The sequence below is a fragment of the Hordeum vulgare genome, chromosome 7H, assembly GCF_904849725.1.
Source record: "Hordeum vulgare subsp. vulgare chromosome 7H, MorexV3_pseudomolecules_assembly, whole genome shotgun sequence".
In the NCBI taxonomy this organism is placed as follows: domain Eukaryota; kingdom Viridiplantae; phylum Streptophyta; class Magnoliopsida; order Poales; family Poaceae; genus Hordeum; species Hordeum vulgare.
The window spans coordinates 502711607-502732256 of NC_058524.1; the positions used below are offsets into that span (position 1 = coordinate 502711607).

General features: G+C 46.8%; 2 protein-coding genes across 3 annotated transcripts; one reads left to right on the top strand and one right to left on the bottom strand.

Annotated features, from left to right (window-relative positions):
- Positions 1–1723: 1723 nt before the first annotated feature.
- LOC123412683 (peptidyl-prolyl cis-trans isomerase FKBP20-2, chloroplastic) lies at positions 1724–16956 on the top strand. Of its 2 annotated transcripts, XM_045105627.1 has the most exons (8): positions 1724–2015; positions 2487–2578; positions 2659–2728; positions 2959–3173; positions 3562–3671; positions 12042–12150; positions 12565–12641; positions 16612–16956. In XM_045105627.1, exons 2-8 carry the CDS (start codon positions 2533–2535, stop codon positions 16729–16731), a joined length of 747 nt encoding a protein of 248 aa, XP_044961562.1. In that variant the 5' UTR covers positions 1724–2015; positions 2487–2532; the 3' UTR covers positions 16732–16956. The 2 variants fall into 2 exon arrangements, with proteins under 2 accessions (XP_044961562.1, XP_044961561.1); XM_045105626.1 differs by having other exon boundaries at positions 1724–2578.
- LOC123412682 lies at positions 7840–9346 on the bottom strand. Its single transcript, XM_045105625.1, has 2 exons — positions 8257–9346; positions 7840–7930 (listed from the first exon to the last, which is right to left on the bottom strand). The coding sequence occupies exons 1-2, from the start codon at positions 9344–9346 to the stop codon at positions 7887–7889; spliced, it is 1134 nt and encodes a 377-aa protein (XP_044961560.1). The 3' UTR covers positions 7840–7886.
- Positions 16957–20650: the final 3694 nt, after the last annotated feature.

Here is a 20650-nt window from a genome sequence, read left to right on the forward strand (position 1 = left end):
AATTACATATTTTTACAAAAGTGCACTGGTGTTGTTTTGAAATAAAACACAGGTTTTTATTAAAGAAAAGGTATTAAAAATGCTAAAATGGGAAGGGGCTAAGTGCGTGGGCACTTAGGCTTGCAAGCCCAAAGGCAGGCCCAACCCACCTACCCCACATCTTCTTCCTCCTATTCATCACGAGAGACGTGGGGGAGCCGATGCGCGCCACCGGTCGCTCCCCTCGCTGTGGCGTCCATCCGCCAGCTGGCCACCGGCTACAAGAGCCCCACGATGCCCTAGAAACCCTAGCCTCCCCAAACCCTCTCGTTACTCCCAACGCTCGCCCTCTTCCTCCCCCGCTCGACCCCGAGCGCTGTTGTTGCCATGGCACCGGTGTAGCCGCGGCCACAGTGCCTCATGCGCCTTGCCTCTTCGCCCAGGAGCTCCAACGTTACATTCTCCTTCGTCTATGCCAAGTCGTTGGACCCCGGAGCCCCTGCATCGCCACCCCCACGTCATCTTCCTTCTCGGAACACCGCAGCTCTCCATCGACGAATCTGGCCACCTCGAACCTCCCCAAAGATCGTTTTTCTCTACTACCGGTCCTCTCTAAGTCCCTCGATCCCCCCTTTTCCTCTTCGAATCTGAGCTCGTAGCGAACGAATCCACTCGAGCCGAAGTTCGGCTCCGCTCGAGCTCGACGACGACGAGCCTCCGGTGACCAATTGGGCCCGAGCTCATGCTCTTTGGCTCCACTGCGACGCGTAGATCCTCCCAAGCCCTTTCGTTTTGCTCGCTAGTGCCCCATAACCGCCGTTGCCATCGTTTCCGGAGATCTGTTTCCGCCGTTGCACTCAGCACCGTCGATTTAGGTTGCCTCCGGCCACGTCCTTGGAGAAATTGGACTCGCGACATTGCTCCCATCCGAACAGCGCCGGTCGCACTCGATTTGGCCATATGTGGCTAAATCCCACCGTTGACCGAAGCCCTCCGCTGCGTTTCGGGCTCACCGGAGCTGCTCCGGCACCGCCGCCGGCGTGGCTTAGCCGGGGTTACCTCTAGTGACACTGCCAGAGGGCCAGGACGCCCTAGATGACCAGTTGACCATGGTCAACTCGCTCACTGGCACTGCTCAGTCACTACCATGTGGGCCACAAACCCCCCTAGGCCACTGACACGTGGGCCAGCCAACTTAGGCCCTGTTTGGGACCATCCAAATTATATAATCTGGTTTTTATAATCTATTATGTCTCCAAACATGACAGATTATATTACAGTTTATAAAAACTAGATGGACAGATTATTAAAAACTCATAATCTATTCTACCCCAGCTAAAATCAGATTATGGATTACTAATGACCCATTACCCTTGAAAACTTGAAGATAATTACCTACTGCCACCGCCACCGTCCTCCAAACATGTCCACCTAGATTACTACCTTTACAACTAAAAAACAGAGGGCAGACATGTCATTGTACAATATAAAACCTGGATTACAGTTTATATAATCTGGTCTCCAAACATGTCCACCTAGATTATTTTTATAAACCAGATTATATAATCTATCTTCATAATCCAGATTATTATAATCTATTGTGGTTCCAAACAGGACCTTAGCTAGTTAACCTATGATAGGTAGGTCCCCCTCCTAATTAACCTAATTTAGTTAAATTAAGACTCTGGATTACTTCTGTGTCAATGACAGCTCAGTGAAAAGAGACTGTTGACTGGTGATGTCACAATGATGTCATGTTGATGTAATAAAAAGATTTTGCAATTAGAATAAATCAATTTATTTCAGAGTATAAAATAAAACTTTGAAAATTAATATAAATTAATATGTAAGGCAGATGAAAGTTGCTCAGAAAAATCACAGGAATCCGAATACGATGTCCATTCTCGTCATCGGCGTGGCCGGGCTGGACGACACCATCCTCGTCATCGAGCTCAGGGTCTCGCTGCCACCGGCGCCAGGAGCTTGGCGGCGGTGAAGGGCGCTGCAGGCCTGCAGCCATCTCCTCGTGCCCGCAGGTATGTGGCTCGCATCGCCGCCGTCACGACGTGGTGGATGGCAGTACCTCGCCGGTGTCTAACCGTTGCAAACTCCATCTGGTGTTGGTGGTGGTCTGGATCCGGTGCGCCCGGCCTCGCAGCCACCGGATCCGGCTTCGCCAACGCCGGATCCGGCGATTCCTCGCCTTCTTGGACCGAAAACTTCAACCTTTCCGGTGGTTCGCTGCGGGAATGTGGAGGGGAGCTCCGCGAGGCGAGGGAAGGTGAAGGGGAGCCAGGCGATGCGAGGGAAGGTGGATGGGAGGGAGAAGAGCGTATCGCGGCGGCTAGCCGGAGCAGAGCTTTACGGCGGAGAGAGGGGGAAGCCGGTGAGCGTCGCGCACGAGAGAGAGAGAGCGAGTCGTGAGTTGTGTCTGAACGGAGACATGGGCTGCGTGTTGAGTACGAAATGATTGAAGGACGTTTTTGAAAAAGTGCCACTTGCGACAGATATTTAGGGACGGAAGGAGAAGGAGATGATTTGGAGGAGAAGGAGATGGAGCTGGTGTCCTCCTCCCGCTCCGTCCTATCCTCTTGCAACCGTGAGGGCTCCCCTCCCCTCCCCTCCATCTCCATGAACAATGAGCTCTTCATTTGCTCATTTTTCTCGCGCTTCTTGCAGGACTGGTTGCTCCCTCCACATCCAGGACGGCATCAGCAGCTGCTAGGCGCCACGGGAAGAGTCTAGTATGGTAAATCATCAACTTTGTTTTACCTCACCTCAAGAATCTAGACCCTCCTTCTCTCTCTTTTTTTCAAAAAAAAAAAAAAAATGGTCGTTAGCCTTGCCTATCTGGTTATCTGCTCTAGAGAAAACAAAAACAAAACAGTTTCTTTTGTAGCATCAAGAATGGCATGTATGCACATTCCATCATTATCTTGTGTTGTATTTGACGTGGCTTTGTTAACGCAAACAATCCAGTGTCTTGGGTGGAGACACGAATGGTGAGTTCAAGATCGGGAAGCGGGCAGCTCTTGCTCTGTTCTTTGCTACACCCACGCTCTCACTCGCCTTCTCGGCCCACTCCAAGACCAAAACCATAAATCCTTATGACGAAAGACGCTTGCTTCAGCAGAACAAGAAGATTCAGGAAGCCAACCGTGCACCTGATGATTTCCCAAACTTCATCAGAGAAGGTGATCCTGTACATTCTGATGATGTATACTAGTACGTATTTATGTAGCATGCCTCAACTGGTTTGGTTGTCACCACCAAAATTCTTTTGGATATAGGCTGCAACTGAACTTACTTGATTCCATGTGATTCCAAACTACGCAAGCTAATCTTTTGCTCACACAAATATCGATGGATTTATTTTTAGCCTTCTTTTTGTACCTACTGCCTACGCTTGTTGATTTGCAAGTCAGGTGCAAGTTTGGATCATCAGCATTTTAAACTTCACTCGGTTGATGCTTGGTTATTCAGGGAATCATTGTTCATTTGTTTTTTTGTTTCTATCTTCTAATTCTGGGACCTGGATGACTAACTAAATATCACGCTATATATTGACTAAATGTGTTTCAGGTTTTCAGGTCAAAGTAGTGACACCCGACAACTACATAACACGGGATTCCGGATTAATATATGAGGATGTCAAAGTTGGTACAGGCGATTGCCCGAAGGATGGTCAGCAGGTTCTTCGCTGAATTATACTATATTTATGTCTAGCTAGCCTCTTTTCGAAAAAGTAAGAGAAAAAATGTGTGCGATCTGGCATTCATGTTTTCTTTTCTTTTTACAGCAAGTAAATGTTTCTTATTTCATATTTAATTTCTTGTGTGCAAACACGTTTCACATAATTTGTCAATTCTCATATTCTTTTGTTAAGCATGGACCAGTTGGTTCTTCCATTGTTATTATACTACTAAAGGATGATTAGGGATATGGGTAATAATGTTGCAGCTACATTTTCACTACTAAAAGTCTAAACCCAAATAAGTAATTTTTAATCCTTTTTGTAAACTGGTGACTAATAATTTCAGACAAACATAAGAGTGTTTCCTGCTTGTGTTTTTACCTCCGGTGATCTTTTTGCTAAACTATGCTTTGAGGAGGTCACCTTTAATTCTTTTGATTCAGGAACTGTTCCCAGATTTTCATGCATGCATGATGTACTCCCTCCGTTCCTAAATATAAGTCTTTTTAGAGATTTCATTACGGACTACATACGAAGCAAAATGAGTGAATCTGTACTCTAAAGTATGTCTACATACATCCGTATGTAGACTCTAGTGCAATCTCTAAAAAGACTTATATTTAGGAACGGAGGGACTACAAAAGATGCATTAACACCAAGGCCTTCAGTAAATATAGACTTGCTAACAACATGTTCTGATCCACTAACAGCAGGTCTAAAGTTTGCAGTAAACAGTAAACTCAACATGAACAAGTCTAAAGAAAGTCTAAAGCATTCTAACTTTCACATGAACATGTTCTGAAAGCAAGTCTAAATTTACTGAAGATTTAACTGAAATCCAGTGCAAATTAGTGAAAAAATTCAGTGCAAACCTGTAGAACGGGAGGGAGAGAGGAGTACGGGAGGGAGAGAGGAGTACCTCCAGCAGCTATGTTTCTTGTGTGGCGGCTGGCTTAGGAACGGGATGGCTGGGAGCATCCTTTTTAGGTCAGTCCCACTACATGGGCCTGGGCCCTAAGAGATAACTTGTATGGGCTGGGCCATACCGGTTCAACACTCCCCCTCAAGATGGGTGGTAGATATCTATCATTCCCATCTTGTGACATGCCAAGTTACAGTCCTTTGTTCCCAGACCCTTTGTCAAACAATCTGCAAACTGCTACCCAGAACTGACATGAGTAAGGTTGATGACCCCGGCATCAAGCTTCTCCTTAATGAAGAACCGATCAATTTCCACATGCTTTGTCCTATCATGTTGAACTGGGTTATTAGCGATGGCTATAGCTGACTGATTGTCACGCCACACCTTCAAGGGCCCCTTCCTCAGAAGTTTCAACTCACTCAGTAGGTACTTCACCCAGAGCATCTCACACAACCCTTGAGATAATGCTCTATACTCAGCTTCTGCTGTTGATCTAGACACAACCGGCTGTTTCTTGCTTCTCCATGATACCAAATTTCCTCCCACAAACATGCAGTAACCAGAAGTTGATCTTCTATCATCTTGACAACTGGCCCAGTCAGAGTCACTATAGCCATCCACCTCAAGATGTCCACTCTTCCCAAACCACAACCCTTTACCCGGAGTCCCCTTCAAGTATCTCAGGATTCTGTGCACAATATCAAGATGCCCACTCCTTGGTTCATGCATGTATCTGCTCACCACCCAGATAATGTCACTATAGCATACGTAATGTCAGGCCTGGTATGACACAAGTACAACAAACTTCCAACCAGTTTCTGATACTCTTCCTTATTCACTAGCTCTCCTGATTGTGCTGTCACTTGGTGATTTTGTTCAATCGGAGTAGGGGCAGTACGACATCCCATCATGCCCACGTCACTCAAGAGATCCAAGGTGTATTTTCGTTGGCACAAAGAGATTCCCTTCTCTGTTCGAGCCACTTCAATGCCAAGAAAGTATTTTAGGTTACCCAAATCCTTTACCTCAAACTCCTTGCTCAAACAACCCTTCAATCTCTCTATTTCCTCCTCATCATCTCCAGTGATGATAATGTCATCCACATAAACAGCAAGAATGGTGATCTTCCGATCAGAGTGCTTGTAGAACATCGTGTGGTCACCGTTACACTGACCATACCCCATACCACGGACAGCACGTCTGAACCTATCAAACCAGGCCCTTGGTGATTGCTTCAGTCCATACAAGGATTTCTTCAGCCTGCATACCTTCCCCGTAGTCTCTGAAGTACCAAAACCTGGTGGTATTTCCATGTACACTTCTTCTTGCAACTCACCATGCAAGAAGGCATTCTTGACATCTAATTGATGCAACTTCCACCCAAAGTTTGCAGCACAGGAGACCAATATCCTTATTGTGTTCATCTTTGCCACGAGAGCAAACGTCTCATCATAGTCAATTCCATAAGTTTGACTATATCCTCTGGCGACCAATCTGGCCTTATACCGTTCCACCTTCCCTTCAAGTTTCTGCTTCACTGTATAGATCCACTTACAACTCACTGCTTTCTTTTCTGCCGGCAATGTGGTTAGCACCCATGTCTTGTTTTTCCTTAGTGCTTCCAACTCTTCTATCATCGCTTCACGCCACCTCGGATCTTGCTTTGCAGCCTTCCAATCCTTTGGAATTGACACAGTTTGAAGGGAGGCAACAAACGCCTTATATGTGGGTGACAAAGCCTTATAAGACACAAAATTGCCAATATCAAGATCATCACAAGCATCATCCTTCGGTAGAGCCTTTCTTGCTACTTCACCCTTTCTTGCTGCTTCACGTGTAGCCTTTCGCAATGCAATGGGCAACTCCACTGTGTCAGATGAGCTCCTCTCACTATCTTGCTGCTCCCCCTGCACTCTTGCCTCATTGCCTTGCTGCTCCCCTTGCACTCTTGCCTCATTTCCTTGTTGCTCCCCCTGCACTCTTGCCTCATTTCCTTGTTGCTCCCCCTGCACTCTTGCCTCACTGCCTTGCTGCTCCCCTTGCACGTGTGGTTGCCGTCGAGAGTACACTAGGGTGTTCGTCTGCCATCGATCCCGAACAGGAACCCGAAGAGCACCAATCTTAAGTGTATCGACGGTTGGCTCGACAGGAACCTGCACATCATCATCAGTGAGAGTACTAACCGGAATTGTTTCCACTATTGGTTGGACCTGAACTTGCACATCATTAGCAGTGTTATTGCCCACAGAATCACCCTGAGTATGAGACACATCCTTCTCCCCCTCTTGACCATCGTGCACATGATGTAGGTGGTCAAGCTCTGCAAATAGCAAACTGAGCTCAGTCGGCGTACCATAGAATGGCTCGGACTCCCTGAAGGTAACATCCATACTCACGAACCTACGTTTTTCAGAGGGAGACCAACATTTATACCCCTGCTGACTAGAAGAGTATCCCAGGAAGACACACTTCACTGCCCGAGGATCAAGCTTTCCAACAAATGGTCGGTGATCACGAACAAAGCAAGTACTGCCAAACAACTTTGGGGAAACAACAAACTTATTATCTCCAATGAGCAACTCAGACGGAGATTTCATACCTAATATCCTGGAAGGTGTCCGGTTGATCAAGTACGTGGCTGTCATAACTGCTTCATCCCATAAGAACTTAGGCACATTCATGGTAAACATTAATGACCGAGCAACCTCAAGAATGTGACGATTCTTCCTTTCGGCCACTCCATTCTGAGGTGGGGTGTTCGGACATGAAGTTTGATGAAGAATTCCTTGGTTAGCCATGAAATCCCCAAAAATATTGTTCACATACTCTGTACCATTGTCAGTCCTGAGCACGTTGACCTGCACCTGAAACTGGTTCTTTACAAGAGCATGGAAGTTTTGAAAACAGCTAAACACCTCATCCTTGTGACGCATCAAGTAAATCCAAGTCATACGAGAATAGCAGTCAATGAAGGTAACAAAATACTTCTTTCCATTCATTGACACTACTGGGCTAGTCCATACATCCGAATGAATGAGCATAAAAGGAGATATGCTCCTAAGCCCCTTACTCACATATGAGGCTCGTGTGTGTTTTGCATATTCGCAAGCATCACATGTCAACTTGCCCTTGCCTATTCCACACATAACATCCGGAAAGATTCTACTCATCTTATCAAAAGATACATGACCCATTCTACAATGATGGATCATCGCCTGCTTCTCCTTGTCCTCCATGGTCGCAGCACACACCAAGTCCGGTTGCACCTCCTGGTCCATGTACCAGAGCCCCCTACGCCTGGTGCCAGTCCCAACCGTCTGGCTCGTCTGTCGCTCCTGAATCAAGCAACCGAACTTGTCAAGGATCACACGACAGTCTATTTGATCAATGAGAGCACTGAAAGAGACCAAATTGATAGGAAAAGCTGGCACATGCAAAACTGACGATAAGGAGATGGCTGAAGTGCATTTGACTGTGCCAACCCCTACGACAGGCTGATTGGTACCATCGGCAGTTTGTATAGTGCCCTTGTGAGTAGGAGCATGCTTATGTTAAGACTCAAACACACAGGAATTACCCGCAACATGCTTAGATGCTCCAGAGTCTAAGACCCACTCTGAAGCACTCTCATTAGGAGTAAGAAATGCCTTCATCGAATTACCTTCATCAGTGGAGGCCAAGCGAGCAAAGTCTCCATAGGCAGCCTCATCAACTCCCTTGCCCTGTGACGTCCCAGTGTCCTCTTCAACTACCATATGCGCCCTGCCCCCTGAGTTTCCTGAGTAGCCACCTCTGCCCCTAGAAAGTTGACCCCCTGAGTTCCATGGGTATCCACCTCTGCCTCGAGCATACCTGCCTCTGCCAGTGCCCCCTCTGTTGTATCCCCTGCCTCTACCACGAGTTGGACATTCACTCTTCCAATGACCTACCTCCCCACAAATATGACATGTGTTGGGATCTCCCCACTCCATGCGCTCAGTGACTGCAAATGTCGAAGCCGGCACAAACTTCACGTTTGCATGCTCAAGAGATAGCCTCACCTCCTCTTGAGACATTGCTGCAATAGTGTCCTCAATAGTTGGCAGGAGAGGTTGGTGCAACAGGGAAGCCCCCTTGCCATGAAAGCAACCTCTGAGGCCTTCCAACAGTTTCAGCACACGCCTGCGTGCAATCCACTTGCGCCCTGACTCGATGCACGCCGCATCATAGAGTTCCAGAGGATCACACTTATCCTGCTCTGCCCACAAAGCCTGCAGCTCTGCTACATATGCCATCACTGACATGTCATCGCCTTGGCGCGGCCGACTGATCTTCCCCTCAATCTGAGCAATTAGCATGAAATTACCCTTGCCTGAGTATTGGGTGGATAGAGTCTTCCATATCTCGGCGGACGTGGATAGTCCCTCCACAGAGCGACCAATGGAGGGCACCACTGAGTTCAACAACCACCAGCCAACAAGCACAGAGTTTATGACCTTCCACTGCTTTCCCTCCGCGGTAGTCTTGTCTCCGGGTTCATCAACCGCAACCAATAAGTGCCCATCAAGTTCCTTCTGTTCCACAGCCAGCAATGCCCTTCTGGACCAGCTCAAGTAATTTGTGGCCCCCTCTAGCTTCATGTCCAGGGGTGACATTTCGAGCTTCTGAGCCACTTCCTGTCGAGGAACGATGACCCCAGAGTTGGAGTTGGACTCCGCGAGGATCTTAGCGAGCTTCTCGAAAGCAGCAGCGAGAGCATTTGGTTCAGCCATCTTTGGTGTTCCAGCAGCACCACAACCTCACTTCTTCTCGACAGCAGAACCAACACACAGCAGCAAAAACAGCAACTCAGATGCACAGCAGCAGGAACAGCACAACAATAGCTCCACTAACAGCACAGCAGCAGCTCCAGGAACAGACCACCACCAGCACCTTCTCCTCTAGCAGCAGCACCCAGCTCCCGGTCTCCCCTGCAGTGCACACCACCACCACCAGCTGCAACCTCCTTCTCGGGCAAACAGCAGCAGCCGCAACCCCAGACTCCAGCAGCTGCCCTTCTTTCGCTTCCTCCTCTCTCCTTCTCCCTTCCACCTCCAGAAACACAGCAGAACAGAGAGAGATAAGAGAGCCGGGGCAGGAAGGAACCAGCACCAGCCGTCGCCCTGTCGCCCGCGCAGCCGCTTCTCCTCCTCGCGCGCGCGCACAGCCCGCGCACAGCCGCCTCCTCTCCAGCGCGCAGGGCCGCCGTCGATCCCCACCGGACCCTGCAGCCACGCCGGCCGGCGCCTCCGTCCGTCAGGCCTTGCCGGACCTGGCCTCTGATACCATGTAGAACGGGAGGGAGAGAGGAGTACGGGAGGGAGAGAGGAGTACCTCCAGCAGCTATGTTTCTTGTGTGGCGGCTGGCTTAGGAACGGGATGGCTGGGAGCATCCTTTTTAGGTCAGTCCCACTACATGGGCCTGGGCCCTAAGAGATAACTTGTATGGGCTGGGCCATACCGGTTCAACAAACCATACTCCCCAGAAAATTCAGTGAACAAAATTCAGTAGAAGTGCTGTTGTAGAACTGTTGCTGCTTGTGATGTCTTGGAAATTTATTCAGAAGTTTGCAATGTTGTACTCTGATTAATTGAGCTGCAAGAAAATGATGCATAGTCCATGAGTAAATGCCAAGATTCAAGATACTTGCATGCATGCCTTCTTGGCTGTAGTTTATTTTCCTTTCTTTAATTTGTTCTGATTGTAAATAAAGAGAGCATGATTGTAATAAAAAGAATAGGTAGTTATCTGACTGAATCTAAGAATAGGTAGTTAGGCAAAAAAGAATAGGTAGTTTACTTTAAATGATTTCAGTTTACTGAATTAAGTGCACGGTGTATATATGGATTAAAAAAAATCAGTTTACTGATTTTGGAGTAAACTGAATTTTATGTGCATAGCCGCCTTTCTTTGCCAACTGAATTATGCATCAAGGGGCAAGGAGTATCACTTTATTTCACAGTAGCTAGAATAGAAACTTAGAAACCACAAAGAGCACTTGGGCACTTTCTTTGCCAACTGAATTTTGACAGTAGCAAAGATCAAAATTTCAGTCTATACCCGATGCAGACTTGCATAGCACTTGGGCACGAGACCGATGAGCATGAGGAGGAGCCGTCGTCGTCGATGGGCCAGACCTGCAGAGACACAATGTACTCCATGATTCAGTACTTCACAACAATGAGCACAACAATACAGAACATGATATAGTAACAAGGTTCAGAACTTAAATGTTGTTTCAACTTAAATTCAGTAACAAGGAAGAACATGATTTAGTAACATCAGATGCCTGTGAAGATCAGAAAGCAAGTGGTGTGGTCAAACGAATTGGTGATGAAGTAGGGGATACATACAAGTTTCAGAAAAAGTTCTGAACCAACAACCCACGGGATACATACAGAGCTTTGCAAGGCCACCCAAGCAACTTCAACTGTTGTGCTGCATCATCGGACAGCATCCAGTCGCCAAATCGCCAGGCCCGTGCTTCTGCAACTGCAACTTCAAATTTTCAGTCAAACATTACAGTTTGGGGACATCTTGGAGACAGTTTGGATCCTCACCTTTGCTCTGTCGTCGCGGGCAGTGCTGGTTGCTGGGCGGCGAAGGCGGGGATGGTTGCTGGTGTCGACGGGGAAAAGTGGAGAGCTTCTGCCGACTCCAGCGAGGTGAGCGAGGTGGACGAGGTTGGCGGCGAACTGGTGGGAACCGGCTTCGTGGCCTACGGCATCCAGCCGGCGAGGAGGTGGTACACGACAGGAAGGTCCAGCTCCGGCTCGCCAAGCTCGGGAAAGGCCGCCGCCGTCGCCCATCAGAGACAAAAATCGAGCCTTCTCCTTCCGATGGCTCACTATGGGGAACGAGCAAGGGAACAGGGAGAGGGAAGCAACGTGGTAGAGGTGTGGGGGAGCCGAGCAGGGGAGCTCCGGCGCGCAGAGGCTACGAGCGAGGGAGACGAGCAGGGGCAGGGTTTGTCGCTCCTGCTCCGGTACAAGGAGTATATATGAGTGTACCCTGGCACCCTGCCCCTTGTATTATTAACCAGAAAAAAACAATAAAGTGAAAAGAAGCCAGGAGCGACAAGCCCGCACCAAAACTTCCATTGATCTGTTTTTCATTTCATTCGCTAAAGTATGTGAGTTTCCGTCGAGAGTTTCCATCAGAGATGGATCGATCCGATCGTAGCCGGCCGAAGCAAGGACGTACGTCTAGTAGCTACAGAATCAATCCAGCTGCCTGCTAGGGTGCTTGCCTAGCTAGCTTGCACGACGTGCTTTGGTTCAGGAGGATACTGTTAGGAATATGCAGAAAACCCCTTATACAACGGGATAAATACAAAGGGGTATATGGCTATATTATATATACTCTAACATATACGACCTGGTGGTCTAAAACCAACATGATAGTGACTGTCATCTTCCAAATTGCAGGTTATATTTCACTATGTGGGCTACAACGAATCAGGACGAAGGATAGATAGCACCTACATCCAGGGTTCGCCTGCCAAAATTCGGCTAGGCAACAAATCATTAGTTCCAGGAAAGTATTCACTTGTTACTACTCCCTCCGTTTCTAAATATAAGACCTTTTAGAGATTACACTATAGACTATATACGGATGTATATAGACATATTTTAGAGTATAGATTCACTCGTTTTGCTCCGTATGTAGTCTATAGTGTAATTTCTAGAAGGTCTTATATTTAGGAACGGAGGGAGTAAATGTTATGCCCTCCTTTGGTCTTCTGGAATCTTGAACACCAGACTCAACTATGCCTACCATTTCATGTTCTTCACTGTCAATGATATGCTAGACTGCCCCTCGCAAAAAAACAATCTAAACTGTAGCTGAGCTTGCAAAACTATGCTCCATCTGGTTATTCTGACGAACTTATCGCCTTCTCGGGACATATCATTGTAATGCCACAACTCATTTCAGGCTTTCTTGATGCAGGTTTTGAAGAGGGGATTCGGGACATGAAACCAGGGGGGAAGAGAAGACTAATTATACCTCCTGAGCTTGGTCCTCCTGTAAGTTCTTGCCGTCTCTTGCATGGTAGCCTTTTTTGAATGGCGTACGTCCACATACATACAGAGTGAGACTCGTCAGCCCTTGCGTCGCCTCCAGGGGGGAGGCTCTGGCGAACCCTAGCCGCCATCGCCCACGACCCTCTGTAAGGTACCGGATGTCTCTCTCATGATCTACGGGGTACAAACTTCGATTATACACGAATTGGATTACACGAAGGGAGATGAATGAGGTAAAGGAAGAGCAGAGGAAGGAGAAGGAGATAGCCGCCGAGTTCGTCCATGATCCACTGGATACGTCTCCAGTTGCTTCCTCTCCAGATACTTGTAGCTCGTAGTAGTCAGCGGTGCACCTCCAGGCCCAGCCCATATGACATCCCAGGGCCAGCCCAAGTACATATATGGGCTAGGGAAGGTCCCTCCTTGAAATTCGGCTTGACCCAAAGACGACGCCACCGAGAACCACCTGGATCCCATTGCGCTCGACGTTCCTTGATTTGGTTAGAGTCGCAGTGGTAAACAAAGTTGAGGTAGACTTCAATGAGGTAGTAGTGGCCGATGAAGACCCCATCAAAAGAGTTGTTGATGTAGGGGTCGTTGTCAGTGCCATCGTGGTCAAAGCTGAGGTTGTACTTGTGGTTGATGGAGCCTTTCACATAGACGACAACGACAATGGTGACACCCCTCCCTCCTTGAAAATGTTCTTGATCGGAGTGTGTAAGTAACGACATACCACTAGTGGCCCGCACTCCCTAGTCGATAGGCATCGCCATCAGAATCTTCGATGACTGAAGATTGATAGCTAGCATGGTCACACCCCCAGGATCCCATGACTTGTGCACATCAGTTGCAGCTTGACTACATTCATGTGTGGATGGGCGCCTACGCTTCGGTTGTGCTCTCCGGCGAAGTGGTTGGTGGTGGTGGATTTTGGACGATGGCGGGCGTACCGGTGGTCGGAAGAACGCTCTCGCCTAGTTTCGCGCGATAGCGTTGGTGTAGGCGTCGAGCCAAGCGTTGAGCCGGTCGATATACGCACTGATCAATGGATCCATGGCCCTTCGACGATTCTCTTGTATGGTGGTGGTGCAAAAATTTGGGAGAAAGAAGGGTGGTGTATGGCTCTGAATACCAAATGTAAGGTACCAGATGTCCCTCTCACGATCTACGTGGTACAAGCTTCGATTACACACAAATTGGATTACAGGAAGGGAGAGGGATGAGGTAAAGGAAGAGCAGAGGAACGAGAAGGAGATAGCCGCCGAATCCGTCCGTGATCCACTTGATACGTCTCCCGTTGCTTCCTCTCCAGATACTTGTAGCTCATAGCAGTGAGCGGTGCACCTCGAGGCCCAACCCATATGACATCCCAGGGCCAACCCAAGTACATATATGGGCTAAGGAAGGTCCCTGACACCCTCCCTCCCTTCTCGCTTCCCCGCCGCTCTCGGAGGAGGCCGGCGAGCGAATCGCACCCGGCAGATGGCGGGCAATCCTCATCTCTCCGCAAGGGGATCTTTGGCCGAGACAGGACGGCAACCCTGGGCGCCCGACGTTGAGGCGGAGTTGGCATAATTGAGCGGTGGCCCGATGGATTCCGGTGGCGGCTGGGCCACGACCACTGCGGGGGATAGTGTGGGGCCGGCCATGGCGACTGGCGGCGGCGGAGTTGGAGTTTCCCACCCGAGACCGGTTCTCCTCCCATCATCACGGACGTCGTTGCCGGTGAAAACCAAGCCGATAAGACATAGTTGCCAGCGAAAACCAAGCCGATAGCGGGCAATGGCGGCGTTGTACGTCATTACCTTGATGATGACATTGTCGTGTAACTATTGTCGGCCCACTCGTGCTGCTTCGGGGGAAAACCTAGGATCTGGTCTTCCAGATCGGACAATGGCGACACTGCGGTGTCGTTTCTTTCTTGGGAGCATCATTTGTGGAGTAGTGCTGAACGACAAAGCCAGGAGGTGAAGTGGCTTCGTCTTGCATGGAGTTTTGGTGGAGATGTCAAATCATGTCTGGCCGACAGGTGCTACGTTGTGCCATGTCTGCTCAGCTGGTGCTACGCACGACAGATCTTCGAGAGACTTCAAGTTGCGGTTGGTGATACTTGGCGGCATGGTGTTGCGGTGTACATCCAGCCTCTACACCTATAAGATGTCACCAAAACATCCAGAATACACACAACCAAATAAGAAAATAAAAAGAAAGGAAAAAAAAAGGTCCCGCCACAACGATTAACTCGTCTCAACAATAGCACTCATTCCACCATCAAATACAACACCCAAAAAACATAAAAGGTCTCTAAAAGCAATGCCTCCAAGAAGGAAACAGTGCACAAGCGTCGTCGTTGTCCGATCCAGGATCTTAGTTTTTTACCTTGGAGAATGTCCGTGCTCTCAAAGCAATTCCTTCAGCAAGGCAATCGCCAGACACAACCAATGGAGACCAAACCTTAGGTTTTCATCCTGAAAGTCACGACTCGGCACCCGAGGAGTACCACCAAAGATTCCAGAGTTGCCGCCCCCACTTATCACTGTTGCTCCGTGTTAGGAAAGCAACTTATCTCTATTGAAGGCTCAAAGGGCATATATATATTACACACGACTTGAGGTGTAAGGAAAGTAAAGATAGACTAATAAGGGATCCTAGACCAATACTAGTACTTCCTAACACTCCTGAGAGTTATCTAACACCTGGCTGACTCCATTGCCTCCAAAACCCCGTCTGTGTAATTGATCCTCCAATCTCGACCACTATGACCTTCTCCATCGCTGTCTCCACCATGAAAATCGAGAAGCCGACATGTCTCAAGGTGTCATGAGCCAACAGAGCTTCGCGCCACGTCCTCAGGACCGCCACCTTTATCATCACAGCAGCAGATCCCCATGCCGCCCCGATCCGGCCTGCCACCGCCAGGCTAGGCGCCGGCACTACCGTGGTGCCTAGCAACTCGCGCCGTCAGGCACCACCATGCCAGCCTGGAGTCACGTCCGAGAGCCGTCGACCCGCCCAAGCCCATCTGGACCGCGCAGGATCGGTGCTCATGTCCCCAGCAACAGGGGTGCACCCACCGTGGAGCAGTCACGCCTCCAGTGGCTCGCGCTCGTCACCGGTATCCTGCCGATCCACGCAGGTGGATCATCGCCAGATCACGAGTCTCCATCGTCAGAGTAGTACGGCGCCGCCATGCAAGGAAGAAGGCGGCCGACTCACCCCACGTGGCCCGCGGTTGCCGCATGCTAGATCCGATCGGGCGGCATCGAGATCGGCCGACGCCCAGAACGGTGGTCTTCCTCCTACCACCATGCCAGGGGACTGCAAACTATCTAGTTGCATGGTGCGACCATTGTTTTACTAATCTTATTAGTAGGGTTCTTTTCTATATGGGCCCAGTAGTTTACAGAGATATTTAGAGTACAAAACACCAAACAGAAATGTCGGGAAACAAGAGAAATCAGCCCAGCAATTGCAGTAGTCTGGAGACAAGAAAATTAGATTACCTGCATTAAATTGAACTCTACTTCCCTAAAGCCTGAAGTACATTGAAGACAAGAAATGTTTTACTAATCTTAGCAATAATATCCCTATCCATCCAAATTTATTTTAAGTTTTTGTGTTAAATACATAGTTGGAGGCACCTTATTTGGAAATATCTTTGCGGTGAGATTATAATACTAAGCTCCATAAAGCCTGAAGGACTTAGCTGAAGAAGGAAAATGATTTTTTTATGGAAGCAATATAAATGAAAAATCAGAATGGAAAAACTTATTCTGAAATGGTAATAGTTATGTAGGAATCAAAGTAATTTCATAGGTCCCACCAAACCAGCGTATAGTGGCTGCAACATAGATCTTTCCTCATCTGTGATGCTGCCTCGTACGGATATCTTTGGCATAAGAATAGAGTACCAGCCACTGTCAGGAGCAAATATGGTACACAGTTTCTGACTTACGTGTTTTGTTTGCTGAAGGTTGGGCCATCGACGTTCTTCAGCGCGAAACAGTTTGAAGTATTCGACGTCGAGCTACTCTCAGTGCAGGACTGCCAGCGGAGGACAATAGCTTTTTACTCTGATGTTGTTTGCACTTGATCATCTGGTCTGTTAGTGCCGACCGGTGCAGCATTCTCCTCCTACAACCCTGTAGGGAAATTTTTTTAGCTATTGTTGTACATGCCAACATAAGAAAACGTGCGCGAGGAAAAGAGAGGGAGTTGTTGTATGTGTATAGCCAAATGCTTGCATTATACCGTTGCCATGAATCCCATGATGTGGGGGCACACTGGTACCTTTCTCCACAGATGATGCACACCTCAATACCTTCCATTGTACATTCAGGAATGTCGGTAATGTAAAATCCCCATATTAGTAGTTAGTAAAGTAATTAGGAATTGATTGTACATCATAATAATCTCATAAGCATCATGTTTAATTAATGTTAATTTGAAATTGAGGATAATTCAACCCTCAAGTTTTTCATAAAGGCAAAACCCTTATTAAAAAACAATTTTAGAAAAACATTGATCTTTGATATATTTAAATTGCGGGACTCATCTGATGAGTTCTCTTATTTGGGCTTTCGATGATGTTAGGAAGGTATAATAGATATTCCCTGGATTTTGATACAAATAACACAATTATAGTTAAACCATAAATAAATATAAATCAAACACGATAAAAAAATGAACCTGAAAATCTCGAGATTATTTGTGTCGACTTGTTCTAGCCCATAAGTATCACACGAAAGGTTTCAGAATTCTTTTTGTTGCTTTGGATTTTTAAATAGCTCAAAACAGTAGCAAAAACAACTAACAAAATTTGAAATTGGATTTTTAAATAGCTCAAAACAGTAGCAAAAACAACTAACAAAATTTGAAATAGGAAGGCAACTGTGTTGGGGAATGTTGCATGAGAAACAAAAAAAATTCTATGCACACGCAATACCTATCCATGAAGATCAACAACTACGAGAGGGAGAGTGGATCCACATACTCTTGTAGATCACTAACCGGGAAGCATTAAAAAACATGGTTGATGTAGTGGAACCACTCTATGCGGACATGACTGAGACACTCTTCGGCCAATAACCAATAGCGGGACTTGGATGCCCATATTGATTCCTACATATTCCATGAAGATCTTTATTGGTCGAACCATGATGTCAAGGATTCGGACAATCTTGCATACAGTTCCCTTTGGCCATCGGTATGTTACTTGCTCGAGATTTGTTCGTCGCTATCTCCGTACCTAGTTCAGTCTCATTACTAGCAAGTCTCTTTACTTGTTCCATAATACAAGATCTCGTGACTAACTCCTTAGCCACATTGCTTGCAAGCTTCTTGTGATGATGTATTACCGAGTGGGCCTAGAGATAACTCTCCGTCATACGGAGTGACAAATTCCAGTCTCGATTCACGCCAACCCAACACACACCCTCGGAGATACATGTAGAGCACCTTTATAGTCACCTAGTTACGTTGTGATATTTGATACACACAAGGCATTCCTCCGGTGTCGGGGAGTTGCATGATCTCATGGACATAGGAATAGATACTTGGCATGGATAAAGCAATATCAATAAACTAACACGATCAAATGCTATGCTTACGGTTGGTCTTGTCCATCACATCATTCTTCTAATGATGTGATCCCGTTATCAAATGACAACTCATGTTTATGGTCAGGAAACCTTTACCATGTTTGGTCAACGAGCTAGTCTAGTAGAGGCTCACTAGGGACATAGTTTTGTCTATGTATCCACACATGTATCTGAGTTTCTGATCAATACAATTATAGCATGGATAATAAACGATTATCATGAACAAGGAAATATAATAATAACCACTTCATCGTTGCCTCTAGGACACATTTCCAGCAGTCTCCCACTTGCACTGGAGTTAATAATCTAGTTCACATCATCATGTGATTTATATAGTAATGAATCTAACACCCATAGAATTCTGGTGTTGATCATGTTTTTCCACTGGAAGAGGTTTAGTCAACGGGTCTATAACATTCAGATCCGTATGTACTTTGCAAATGTTTATGTCCTCCTCCTTGATGTAATCGCGGATGGAATTCAAACGATGCTTTATGTGTTTGGTCCTTTTGTGAAACCTGGGCTCCTTGGCTAGAGCAATGGCACCATTGTTGTCACAGAAGAGGGTCATTTTGTCCAGTGCACTAGGCACAACTCCAAGATCCGTCATGAACTGCTTCATCCAGACACCTTCCTTCGTTGCTTCCGAAACAACTATGTACTCACAGCTTCACATGTAGAATGTGCTGCCACGCTTTACTTGGAAGTACACCAGCTTACCGCTCCACCATTTAGAATAAATATGTATTCGGTTTAAGACTTAGAGTCATCTGGATCTGTTTCAAAGCTTGCATCGATGTAACCCTTTACGAAGAGCTCTTGAGCACCTTCATAAATGAGAAACATTTCCTTAGTCCTTTTCAGGTACTTCAGGATATTCTTGACCGTTGTCCAGTGCTCCATTCCTGGATCACTTTGAAAGCTCCCTGTCATACTTATGGTGAGGCTGATATCTGGTCTCGTGCACAGCATCAAATACATGATAGAGCCTATGACTGAAGCATAGGGGATGACACTCATCTTTTCTCTATCCTCTGTAGTCGTTGGGCATTGAAACCTTTCTTGGACTGATCCATTTTGAACTTCTCCAAAACCTTATCAAGATATGTGCTTTGTGAAAGTCCTATTAAGCGTCTCGATCTATCTCTATAGATCTTGATGCCCAAATGTAAGCAGCTTCTCTGAGGTCTTTCATTGAAAAACTCTTGTTCAAATATATCTTCACGCTTTCTAAAAGTTCTATAGTGTTTCCAATCAGCAATATGTCATCCACATATAATATTAGAAACGCTATAGAGCTCCCACTCACTTTCTTGTACATACAAGTGTTAGAGCATACTTCTCCACATGTGGTTTTGATAATTGTTGACAATCCCTATGGACTAATGGTTGCCTTGAGTTATATTCGAAGGATTTGTGCATAGGCACTTCTTGAAGTACATGTGTTGGTTTCAAGGAGTTTATATTGTGATCAAGGTGGTATTCAAGGTTTATCCAAAGATTGGTCATGTCAGAGTTGAGCTTATTGCAAGCATGTCTTGAAGAAGAAGACTGTGTGAGCATTCATGTTTACCTTCAAGACACCATCTTTATGAAGAGAGAAGATAAGATACAAGGTTGATCAAGACTAAGTCAAAGAGTGAATCAAGTTGATCAACACAGAAAGCGTACAAGATGTACCGAGAGGGATCAAGTGATCCCATGGTATGGTAAGCATTGTCCATTACACTTTGTGTACTAACCCATGGTCTACGTGAGAGTTCTTTGTGGGGTTAGGTATATTTCCATGGGCTTGCATCAAGAGGAAGATTCCATACATCCCATGGAAGATGACATCAAGTGGTGATCGTCATCAAGGTTGTGGTGTGCAAGCTCAAGTGAAGCATCACAGAGAGATCATGTTTGAAGCTTGCGGTCCATTGTGGTGACAATAGACTTGTGAAGATGTGCCGAAGAGTGTCTCACCCATAGTGGAGTATGGGGGAGCAATCTACTAGTCTTCATCGAGCCCGTGCAATCAAGAAAGGTGGTCCATCTTGAGGAGGAGAAGATCATCGTTATCTAGCTCAAGTGGACTATGCGCAAGGCAATGGTTTGACTTTGATAGGGTTTTCTATTTTACCGGTCTCACGGTGGTAGTTGGGAGACCGGGTTATAGGATCGATAGCCATACTATCAAGGGGGCTCTCAAGTGAGTAGCTTGATCGTATCGTTCTTTGAGGACTCAAACCATTGCATTCTTGGCATCATCATATTTCTTGGTTCTTGGTCGGCTTTTCTCTATGTGGGTTCTTGAGTTTATGGTCAGCTTCATGACAAGCTCAAGTTCATCAAAAACATAATCCATATGCATCTTCTATGATGTTTTCGATATTGGAGTTATTGTCAGTTCTTCATTGATAGATGTTTCAC

What these genes read in the sequence shown, in the direction of transcription:
- LOC123412682 (XM_045105625.1), bottom strand. Translation starts at nt 9,346, where the DNA reads ATGGCTGAACCAAATGCTCTCGCTGCTGCTTTCGAGAAGCTCGCTAAG. An exon ending in CTTGGCCTCCACTGATGAAG is followed by an intron (nt 7,931 to 8,256) that starts GTAATTCGATGA and finishes TGCTTGATTCAG; the next exon opens with GAGCGACAGACGAGCCAGAC.
- LOC123412683 (XM_045105626.1), top strand. Translation starts at nt 2,533, where the DNA reads ATGGAGCTGGTGTCCTCCTCCCGCTCCGTCCTATCCTCTTGCAACC. An exon ending in CGTCCTATCCTCTTGCAACC is followed by an intron (nt 2,579 to 2,658) that starts GTGAGGGCTCCC and finishes CGCTTCTTGCAG; the next exon opens with GACTGGTTGCTCCCTCCACA. An exon ending in GCCCGAAGGATGGTCAGCAG is followed by an intron (nt 3,672 to 12,041) that starts GTTCTTCGCTGA and finishes TCCAAATTGCAG; the next exon opens with GTTATATTTCACTATGTGGG.